This window comes from Mustelus asterias, chromosome 11 (assembly GCF_964213995.1).
Source record: "Mustelus asterias chromosome 11, sMusAst1.hap1.1, whole genome shotgun sequence".
NCBI lineage: Eukaryota > Metazoa > Chordata > Chondrichthyes > Carcharhiniformes > Triakidae > Mustelus > Mustelus asterias.
In genome coordinates this window covers 69,419,558-69,431,706 of record NC_135811.1, presented here as the reverse complement: position 1 = coordinate 69,431,706, position 12,149 = coordinate 69,419,558, and the positions used below count along the sequence as shown (strand labels likewise).

General features: G+C 41.9%; 1 protein-coding gene across 3 annotated transcripts in view; it reads right to left on the bottom strand.

Annotated features, from left to right (window-relative positions):
* The window catches only part of kansl1b (KAT8 regulatory NSL complex subunit 1b), a 150,960-nt gene that overhangs the window by 68,000 nt on the left and 70,811 nt on the right, over window positions 1–12,149 (bottom strand). For all 3 annotated transcript variants that reach the window (XM_078223702.1, XM_078223700.1, XM_078223701.1), the window contains exon 2: window positions 4,945–5,086. In XM_078223702.1, the coding sequence (XP_078079828.1) occupies window positions 4,945–5,086 (142 nt within the window). The remainder of the gene's footprint in view (window positions 1–4,944; window positions 5,087–12,149) is intronic.

The window sequence follows — 12,149 nt, the reverse complement described above, 5'->3', positions numbered from 1 at the left end:
AGCAAGGCAACAAGAGTGAGCATGCAGAGATAGACAAGACACAAGAAACAAATTTGGAGAAACAAATCACTGAACAAAAACATATCAGACTTCACTGGAAGCAACTAGTTCTAGATCACAAGAGAGTCATAGGGGTCTACAGCACAAAAAAAATGCCCTTCGGCCCATTGCACCTGTGCCAGTCAAAACCACCTAACCATCCTAACCTGGAAATAACCTGAACTGATACTAATTTCTGTGATTCTTGTACTGCTACTATTCACAGTAGTTAAGCTTTTTTTCTCTATTCCTCCCTGAGAGTGCGCGTGCATGTGTTTTGCGAATACCCCTCCCCTGGTTTTGAATGTGAAATAAAGTAACCTGTTGCTAATCTGAGCCAAGCTACAGTGCAGCTACAACACTGACATCCATATGACAATCTAAAAAAATTCCCAGGTATATCCTGTCCACAAAAAGCAACCTGCTCAATTAACACCCCATCGGTCGACTCGAGATCATCAAACAATGGAAAGTGTTGTCAACAGTGCTATCAAGTGGCACTTACTTAGCATAAACAAAGTAATGGTTTCACTGACGCTCAGTTTGGGTTATGCCAGAGCCACTCAGCTCCTGACCTCATTACAGCCTTAGTCCAAACAGGGACTAAAGAGCTGAATTCCAGAGATGAGGTGAGGGTGATTGCCCTTGCCACCAAGGCAGCAGTATTTGACTGAGTGTGGCATCAAGAAGCCCTAGCAAAACTGAAGTCAATAGGAATCGGGGGGAGCACTCTCCATTGGCTAGAGTCATACCTAGCACAAAGGAAGATGGTTGCAGGTCAATCACCTCGGTCCCAGGACATCACTGCAGGAGCTCCTTAGGGTACTGTCCTAGGCTCAACCATCTTCAACTGCTTCATTAATGACTTCCTTCCATCATAAGGTCAGAAGTGGGGATGTTCGTTGACGATTGCACAGTGCTCAGCACCATTTACAACTCCTCAGATGCTGAAGCAGTCCATGCCCATGTGCAGGAAGACCCCGACAACATTCAGGCTTGGGCTAAATGGCAAGTGACATTCTCACTACACTGACCATCTCCAACACAAGAGAATCCGGGCATCTCGCCTTGATATTCCATTAGCATTGCTGAATCCCCCACTATCAACATGCTAGAGATTACCATGGACCAGAAACTGAATTGGTAAAGCTAAATGGATACTGTCGCTGCTACAGCAGGTCAGACGCTAGGATCCTGTGGTGAGTAATTCACGTTTTGAGCCTCCAAGGCCTATCGACCATCAACAAGGCGCAGGTCAGGAATGTGGTGGAATACTGTCCACTTGCCTGGATGAGTCTAACATCACTCAAGAAGCTCGACACCATCCAGGGCAAAGCAGCTGCTTGATTGATCACATAAATTGAGTTTGGGAAAACATGCCACAGCATTCTTTAAAAATTCAAAACATCTTCTGCTTACAGACAGTTGGAGGAAAGTTTGCTTGTCTCTCATCTGTCCATAACATAGGTCCCAGGATTCTACCAAGGTCCAACTAACTTGACAATATCACATTTATAGCAAATTTCTTTTCAGCAATGCAATTAATGATGTAGTAAAACTCACCAACTACAACACCACAGAATAAAGTTGAGTAAAACAGAGAGTTCTGAATATAAAGTTCCCCCGGTATGAGAATAAACAGAGAGCTAATTCTGTTCCCCAGGACTTATTTCCCTTCAACCATTTTCATTTGGGTGTTTTTTTTAATGTTTCTGGAACAAAGTCAAATGTAAACTCAATCTCCCCTGAATTTCCTCTCTGCATACAATTGCTGGCACAGCCAAAACTGTCTTCATTTCTTTGTAGAAACTAATTTATAACACAATGTCAAAATTACACCCCACCAGGATCTATTGTAACTCCTGTCCAGCAGTGAGCCTAGATATAACACAGCAGTTGGTCAAAACAGCCACAAGCACAAGGGTGCCCTGCTCACCATTAATAGAAAAGGAATGGCACCTGAAGATGCAAATAACTATGTAAATATATGCACATACATAAAGGGGATCATGGGTCACATATCCAAGAGTTTCAGATTTAAGCAGCTATTGCAACAACTCATTCAGCTCACTGCCCTGAAATCACTCCAGAATTCTTTTCACTATGTACTTCAACACTTCCCAGAGATCACAATTTAAATGTGGATTAGAATACTTAACTACATCTACTACCTACGAGGTAGGTTCTTTACTCAGAGAGTGGTTGTGGTGTGGAATGGACTGCCTGCTGTGATAGTGGAGTCGGACACTTTAGGAACTTTCAAGCGGTTATTGGATAGGCACATGGAGCACACCAGGATGATAGGGAGTGGGATAGCTTGGTCTTGGTTTCAGATAAAGCTCGACACAACATCGAGGGCCGAAGGGCCTGTTCTGTGCTGTACTGTTCTACGTTAATCTTCCATTATCAATTTAACCCACCCTGAAAGATTGATGTTTTCTCACCACGACAGTTTTCAACTAACTGTGATGTGGAGATGTTGGCGGTGGACTGGGGTGGGCACAGTAAGAAGTCTCACAATACCAGGTTAAAGTCCAACAGGTTTATTTGGAATTACGAGCTTTCAGTGCGCTGTTCCTTCATTAGGTGACTGGTATTGAAAGACTTCTTGCTGTGTCCAACTAACTGAAGCAATTCTTAGAAAACAGCCATTAAAAGGACTGAATGTCAGTTTTGTCACTGAGTTGAGTGCATCAGTACCAATATCCCATCAGCATAATGTAATTTTGCATACATTCTTGTGTTGCACTCAGAATACAGATTGCTCTACTATTTATGAGTCTTGTAACCAGGACACGTGCCCAGCACGTGTTATTAAAATCAGAGTGGAAAAACACTGCAACACTGCCAGTTCTAATGAATCATAGAATGAGAGCATACAGGAGGCCATCATCCCACTCAGAGCCTCTACTGACATGCGATCTAATCATTCCCACGCTCCACTCTTGGCTGTACTTTGCCAGTTTCCTATCGAGTCTTCTCCGACCACTCTTGCAGGAACTTGCTTGGTAGTTTTTCCCCCTTCTCATTTTGCCTCTGGTCTTTTTGCTGATGACATTAAATCGATGTCCTCTCGTCACTGACCCTTCTGCCACTGGATAACTGTTCTCATTTATTTCATCAAAACCACAGATTGCCTCTCCTCATTCTTTTGAAAAAACGTATCACTTCAGTTGTCTGGATTAAAATTCATTTGTCATGCATTTGCCAATTTCATTAATCCTCCTGAAGTCTGTGGCAATCACAACATCTCCAAACTTCAAGTCATCTGCAAACATAGAAATGCCTTGTATGTCCAAGTCAAGGTCATGAATATATGTTAAAAAAGCAGTGGTCTTCATACGGACCACTGTAGAATATCACTGTATATTTGGCTCTAGTCTGAAAAATAAGCTTTTTCCTCCACTCTTTGCTTTCTGTATTCTAATTCTATGTCCATATTGCCAATATCCCTTGAAACTATGGGCTTCAGTTTTGCTTCAAATCTATTTGTGGTGCTTCATCAAACATCTCTTGAAAGCCCCAATGCACATCAATTGCACTACCTTCATTAACCCTCTCCGTGACCTCAAATAACTCATATCAAGTTCGTCAAATCCAAAATCTGTGGTGGTGTTTATTGATTGACCTTGTATTTTTCCAACAGTTTCCCATCCTGGGTTGACCAGTCTCCATTTGCTAAGTTTATCCCTCATTCCTGTTTTGAACTTTTGCAATCCTCCAGCTCTCTGGCACCATCTTATATTGAGTGATAATTAGGAGTTGTGGCTAGAGCCTCTGGAATCCCACCCTTACTTCCCTCACCAATCCAAAATGCATCCATCTGGACTGAGTGACCTTTCCTACTGTGAGACTGCTAGCCTTTCAACTATCGCCTTTTAGACACCATCTCCACCACGTCCTTCTTTTCTGTGACATTAGCATCTTGTTTAGTGAAGACAGAAAGAAATTCACCTGGAATTCAGCTGCGTCCTCTGCCTCAAGATCCTTTTTGATCCAGAATTGTTCCCACTCATGCTCTGGCTGAGCTTTATTTATAAAATGCTCTGGCTGAGCATTTTATAAATAAAGATCCACAATCTATTCTGAGTTTATCTTTGTCCCAATTATTCCTTTTTTTGGAAAACAAAATCTATGCCCTTTGTAATTCTATAGTGGTTCCCAACTGTATTGGGAACCCATCATTTACATAAGGTTCCTTTTTCTGTTTCATTTTAATCTCTACATCTTTAATTATCATGGGAACTTACATTTGAATGCCCTTCCTCTCTCCCTTATAGAAATGTGCTTATGCTATACCCAAATTCTCTGTATTTGGCCTCCCCCCATTGTTCAAATATTATTTTGCATGCCATCCTTTGATTCTAATTCACCTGGGACAGGGACAGATGTTATTTCAGCTTTCCAAAATTAGCTTACTCCAGTTAAGTAGCATTTCATCTAGATGATCATTTTTTCTCCATAATTACTATAAAACTGATCCCAAATACTCCCTCCTCTGCACTGCTCCCACCCTTTATAACAACAGGAAATGCTGGAAAAACTCAGCATGTCTGGCAGCATTTGTAGGGAGAGAAAACAGAGTTAATGTTTCAGAAGGACTCAAAATGTTGACTCTGTTTTCTCTCCCCACAGGTGCTGCCAGACCTGCTGAGTTTTTTCAACATCCCTTATTTTTGTTTCAGATTCCAGCAGTAATTTGCTTATTTTTGCTCCCTTCCTTGTTGGTCTGGAAACATACAGATGATCAAAATTCTCTTGCACATATGGTTCAATAAATACATATAAAATCTTCAATATTCAGATTTGTATACATTTGCAGACCTTAACATTATCAGAAATTAGTATCTGAAAGACTCTGCATACACACAAGTGGCTTTTGCAGTTACTTGCTGTTGCACTGACCTTATTGGCACGGATTTGCCTGTAAATGTCTGTCTGTTGGCGGATGCGATACTCCAAATCTGATACATGAGCCTGCAGCCAGTTCCAACGACTCACAATTGCAGCCCGTTCGATTGCCCAGCGCCATTCTGAGCGTTGCCACCTGCAGATAAAAAACAAACACAAATGGTTATGCTTTATCATATAGGTCAGGCTGAATTCAGGAACTACCCCACAGATGAGTGAAGAACACAATCCTTACTCAACTTCAAATATTTAGAATCCAGGAACACATGCCCAATGTTGTCAAATTATGCTGTTCCTCTTGCCCTGAATGGAATGCTCCAACGTCACTTCAGATGTGAGCTCTGGTAAAGGGGAAATCAAAATCTGCACATAGCAAAAATAGGGAACATGGCAAAGTGAAGAGTGTGACATGAGCGTCCCTTTAAGAAAGGTTTTTTTTAAAAAAAACATTTCTGCAGCTCAAAGCTTCAGTGATTTCATGCTCACAGTCTTAGGTGATGTCTATGTTGGGAGAAAAAAAACTGTATGGAAGTCAGATGAGAGGGATTGTTTTTAGTTGCAGTTCTGAACTGCAGGTTTGAGTTGGGTTTAGAAGGGACTGGACAGCAGGCAAAGCAATGTGACTTCCCCCCTCCCCCAACGCCCCCCTCCCCCAACCTCGATCCCAGTATCAAGTAAACATTAATCTGTGCTGTGATAACCCCTGTTTGAAGGGGGTTTTTTTTACTATGGGTTTTGGTTTAATTGGGACACATTAGAGATATTAATTAAGGGTTACACATTATAGTGATTGTTTTGTTTCTCGCTTGTGATTGATAAAAGTTCTTGTTAATTTTCTTATTATACATGTTGACTATATTCTTAAATAAACTTTGTTTGATAAAAGCTCCTGAGTGGGTCACTTGGCTAATACCTGAAGTGAAACATCTCATGCGTTTCCTAGCCAAATCAATATGAAAAACTTATGGTTCAGGTCGGCTTCATAAAACACTTTGAAGTTTCTAACCGGAACCATGACAAGAGGACTTAAGTGACTTTAGGCAAATGAGAAAACTTTGTAGACTGGACAGATAGGTATCAGATGAAATTCAATCGCGTGAAAAAATCTGGGTGGGGCAAAAGGTAAAGACAAATATTAAACAGCAAAACATTACAGGGCAGAGAATTAAGTATTTAAGAATGACAGGACTGGTTGATAAAACTGCAAAAGAATTCCAGAGGGAGGAATTACAGAGATTACCTGCAAGTGAAATGTTCCACCAGAAGCAGCAGGATTGGGAGTAGCTTTTAAATAGGACACAGACAAGTAGGCATTTGAAAATCATACCATTTCAAAAGGGCTAAGGGATCAGGCAGATTTCTTTTTCAGAGAGCTCCAAAGAATGGCTTTCCTCTTGGCTGGCTGTAATAACTGCTTATTGTTTTGTCTTCAATTCATTGATGCAATCTAAGTATTGCTTCAAGGTCAGCATTTATTGCCCATCCTTAATTGCCCTCAAGAAGAAAGAGATTTTACACAGGAAAAGGGCAGCAGAAAACTTTGAGCACAGTCATTGAGAGGGTGACACAGATTCACACCAATTCCTCATAAAAAAGCTCCTGGATTGCAGCCACGCCAGAGAGAAAGCAAAACATTTCCACACTTAGAAAAGTGTCAAAAACTTACAGCTGTAAGATTTTGCCTCGAGGCATTGTTAATTTTTAAACCGTGCAGTGGAAATAAAAAAAATACAGAACAGAAAATTCATGCAGTCCATTCTGTTTACTGTACTGTCAAAATTCTTCTGCATTGCCACCTTGTTGCCTGCTTTATCGGGAAGTTATCAAATTCCAGTGGCACTAGGTGGCAGACTGCTCCACAGATAATAGGTGAAGACCCTCAATATCAGCAACGGTAAACAAAAAATAAACAGCAGAAAATTTATGTCGCCAAATCTAGGATGTCTTTGTAATGTACTGTTAGCTTTAACAGAAATGTTAACACAGAAAATCAATTCCCTTTACCACCATTCAGAACAGTAAGCTGTGTTTACAGGTGATCTGTTCCCTACCTTTGCTCATGACACCAGGAGTGATTTGACAGCAGCTAGGCAAATTGTTCTCCAAGAAAGGAACAGTTCTGTTTAACAGACTCCACTAAAATGGATGAGGCTATATACTCAGTAAAATACAGGAAAACTACAACTGTAAATTGTATTCAAGAGGACACGCTCTGGTCAGTACAAACCCAGGGACGGTCTGATTCGTCAAAATGCAGCTTAAAAGCTGTCTGGGGTAGAGGGAGACACTCAAACCTGGTAAGGACACATTGGTGAGTCTTCAGGAAGGTAGCAGAGTTCCGACTGTGAAGTTTGTAAATTAAGGAGCAGGCAATTAGATCACAGCAGCGGAGTTCTCTAGGTAGAAAGATGGGCAGCACGGTGGCACAGTAGTTAGATCTGTTACGTGACAGCGCCAGGGAGCCAGGTTCGATTCCACCCTTGGGTGTCTGTCTGTCCAGTTTCCTCCTACACTCCAAAGATGTGCAGATTAGGTGGATTGGCCATGCTAAATTGCCCCTTAGTGTCCAAAGGTTTATAGATTAGGTGAATTAACCATGCAAAATGTATGGGTTATGGGGGGTGGGCCTGGGTATGATGCTCTTTCGGAGAGTCGGTGCAGACTTGATGGGCTGAATTCTACACTCAGTCCTCCTTTTATACTGTAGGGATTCTATTCCATATTACAGTAAATCTGGAGTTTAAGCTCTGATCCCTCAAGTCATACACTTCTGTTGGAGTGAGTGTAACACCATTAACTACAGGAAAAAGTGTATGAAGTCAGATCTCTGAGCTCATAAACATTATGAACATTCTAGACAGTTGTTGACAATTTTTTTTGTCCATTTACACCAATTCACTCATTCTTTCAGAATCCACAGTAGACATCTACTCTAATGGTCAGGCCTTAACAGCTCAGGATCCAATCTTGCTACACCCCAATTGAATTCTGAATGTCCAAAAGCAACACATAAAAGCAGCACAAGGAGATTCCAAACCCTGCCTCCAGGTGGCACCATCAGTCAATGGCCAATGAAGATGCCAACAGCCCACTGTGTTGTTTTGGTGATGATCAGGATAAGCTTTCAACCCATCCATGTCAACATTATGCTCTTCATTTCCAGAAAGGCCGCAATAAGCTTCTCCAATATAACTCTTTGAAGCATGCATGCTTTGTGCAGTGGAGCTCCTCAATCCTACCCTGCAAACAGAGTGGATATAGCACAATGTGGGATTTGAAGTGGATCAAACAGGTGCAAAAAAAGGGACAAGGGCATGGTTCTGGCCACCTGTCTAGTTACCTGATCCCACAGTCACTTTCTTAGTTATACCCTTATCCACAAGCTAATTAAGTTAACAACAAAGCTGGAAGGTAGAAAAATAAATTCACACTGATGATCAGAACTTTGAATGATTTATCTGTGATGAAACAAGGGCTATAACAATTTAAAGGGAATTGACTAAATATTTGAACAGGAAGAATAGTAATGTATCATGAATCCCTATAGTGCAGGAGGTCATTCGGCCCATCGAGTCTGCACTGACCACAATCTCACCCAGGCCCTGCCCCCTTAACCCCACGTATTTACCATCCCCCTGACACTATGGGGCAATTTAGCATGGCCAATCAACCTAACGCGCACATCTTTGGACTGTGGGAAGAAACCGGAGCACCCGGAGGAAACCCACGCAGACACAGAGAGTCTGTGCAGACTCCACAGACAGTGACCCGACACCAGAATTGGACCCGGGCCCCTGGTGCTGTGAGGCAGCAGTGCTAACCACTGCTCAACTGTGCTGCCCTGTACACATGCAAAAGCATCAAGAGTAGGCAATTTGAGCTAGCACCCTGGCAGAGTGCAAATGGTGTACGACAAACTTATATGCAAGCAGTTTTTATGATTATATAAACAAGTTGTGACTATGAGTCAATCAGAAAAAAAGCAAGAATTTGCAGCTGAATCATGTGACACAAGAACAGGAAAGCATTAGCTGTGATCAACCCGTGTAAATAAAACTGGTCTGAAGATAAGTGCAACTCACCACATTTCTGTAAATAATGCCCCTTACTAACATGGTGATTATCAACAAACTTGGGCTAATGACACTAGCTCAGATACAAAAACACAAAGGAGAGAAGTGTTTGCACGCCAATGGTAATTACAACATGGAGTCTTTTATCCTGGATGGAACGGGAACTATATCAGGAATTGACTAAATTTTCAAACAGGAAGAATGTTAAAGTGCATACGAGTAGTTTGGTTGACGAGCTAACATTTGGCACAGTGCATATGGCTGAACTATGTCCATCATGTCATTTATCACCATCCCCAGAAAGCAGGAGGTGATGGGGTGGCTGGCAGTCTTACTGTCATGGTTTGAGACATGATGCACAACTTGTGGCTCAGGAGCGCCACTCTGACGTGGTAGTCTATGCCGCATTTACTGCAGAGGGAGACCATGGGCTGAGAAGCAGCACGATTCACTGGTCTCTGTTTTCTTGAACCCTCTCCTCAGCCAACTGAGCTTTTTGTTTTTGTTCTTTCCTTCCAATGCACTTTCTGCATTGGAAGCAAAGAGCTGTCTCCCTGCAATCAGCATCAAAATTCATCATCTTCACACCTCACATGGTGGTATTGCCATCCTGGAGGTATCGAACCATACGCTGGGTATACAGTAGTCATCTATCTGATGAATATGAACGTGCCACTGCAGATGTCACTGGCTTAGAAATGAGTGTACGCTGATGGAATTAGCACACTGCTGGACGTCCAAGTTGGTGACCTTATCCTTGGTATCGCTTGAAAGGACATGTCTGAGTCAGCCAAGTTGAAAACTGTTCAGCCTTTTCTCCAAATTTCCTGTAAATCTGCAGTGGCGAGCAGTTTGGCAGAGGGTTATACCAAGGACACAGGCTTGGATGACTCGCAGTATGGTGTTCTCAATCAAGTTGCTGTTGTTCCATGCACACTTAATTAGCATGGACGTAACAGCTGCAGCTTTTACAATGTGTGTTGATTTCAACACCAAGTGACAGATTACTCGTGATTGTGGAGCCTAGATATGTGACGCTATCAACAACTTCCAGCATCATACTGTCAGTGCTGAGAGATGGTGGTATAGAAAAATCTAGGACCATAACATTTGTTTTGCTGATGGTCAAACCAAACTCTTCACAACAGTGAGAGAATCTCAGTTTGCTGAAGGTGCTTGTCAGTTTGGAATGTTACTCCAGCATCTTCAGCATGCAGCAATTCTCTGGAGGACTTGGCACACCTTTGTCTTGGATCTCAAGCAAGCAATGTTGAACAGCTTTCTGTCAATTCTGGTGCTACATAAGACTAATGACCTGAAGACAGATAACAGCAGCAAAGGTAAGATTATACCAGTGTTGGTGTCAGAACACAACCCAGTAATTGAACACAATAAAACAATCGATGACAGCATTCCAAGGTACCAGGACAACTTCTCAAATTCTCTTCTCAATTCCACGAGAAAATTCCTTTGTCCCAAAATCATATAGAACACAAGCCTGACAGAGTCATATTTTGTTCCGATACAGTATCCCCCTCCCTCTATTCTACCTCTCCATAGCCTCTTCCAGGTCCTCCCCATTCCAGATTCCAGTGTCCTGGCCAAAGCCCATTTCCAGGAGCCTCTGGCCACATCCTCTGCAGCACTCCTCTCTTCCTCCACCAGTTCAGCCCTATTCCCAATGTCCCAAATGTCCAGTTCTCCCCACTGCCTGTTCATTGATTTTCTCTTCTTCTCCCCCCACCACCAGTTTCCCAGCATTTGTGCTCCTACCACACCTGTAAAGTCCGGATTTGGAATTTCCTATTTTCCATGCAGTCAAACTGCATCCACAATGTAAAAGTCACTGCATTACAATCTCTCTGAATTCAATAAGGTCCCTCTGGGTACCAGTCTCTATAAACTAAGTGAATTTGGATCAATAATTTTCTAAGTGGTTCAGTTATATTTGAACACATCGTACAATTAAGTATCATTTAACTCTTCACCTGCAAAGTTAACACGTGCAAACACAATGCTAACCTTTTCCATGAGCTTTCATATTTAATAAAAGAGCTTTATAACATTACTATGAATTTTTGATGTGTATTTATGAAGAGAACTCTTAGCTACTTGGCTTCAGTATGAAAAAGCATATGAGCATTAAACAAGACTGTCACTTGCCGTGTGCTTGTCCAGCACATCAATTCTGCTTTCAACTGCAAACCACAATTGCAGCTTGATGTGCAAACACATCGGAGTTATCTGACTAAAATGCACATTTGGCCCCAATACATTGATGATTCACATAACTGGAGAAAACAAGCCCTCAGACTTGCTCAGACACCGAGAACAACAACCCCAAGCTGTTGTATGGCAGTGCTTTTTAACCTAATCAAATATAAAAACTTAACACTAGATCATCTGCCCAGGACTAAACGCAACCCTGCTAGAACAGCATCAATACCTATCCCTTGGCAACAATCCAATAGTCCTGCAGTCACACAACTAAGAATACGATCCTGTTTGCCTCCATGTAAATTGTTGTGCTGTTTCGCTCAGATATATTAACTGTAGCTTTGCTGCCTGCAGCAACAATAAAGGTCAACAAGGGAACAGAGAATGAGGCAGGTAGTGACTGTAAAACTCTAAACATTATGCTTAATGGTGATCATTTCTCCCAGCCAACTAAAATCACCAGTAAACACAGACTAAGTGGATAATGGTAAATGGTATAGGTGCAATCAATTTGGCAGTATTATGAATCAGGCCCCAAGCCAACAACAACTTGCATTTACATAGCACCTTAGATAGAGAAAGACACCGCAATGTGTTCCAAATTCATTCTCAAAAAATGGGTGCCTGATCAAAGACCACATTAATCAGGCAACCAAAAGTTTTAAATAGCAGATTTTTGAGGGTCTTAAAGCCGAGGAACTTTGGAAAAGTGTGCCACAGCATGGGTCCAAGCACAAATAAAGTCCGAATGCAGGCTAAGTCAGAAGGGTTTGAAGCATGTTGCATACAGAAAAGATTGGACATAGAGCAAAGTGAGGCCAAGAAGGAATTCAAACATTTGGGGAATCATAGAATCCCTACAGTGCAGAAGGAGGCCACTTGGCCCATTGAGTCTTCACCGATCACAAT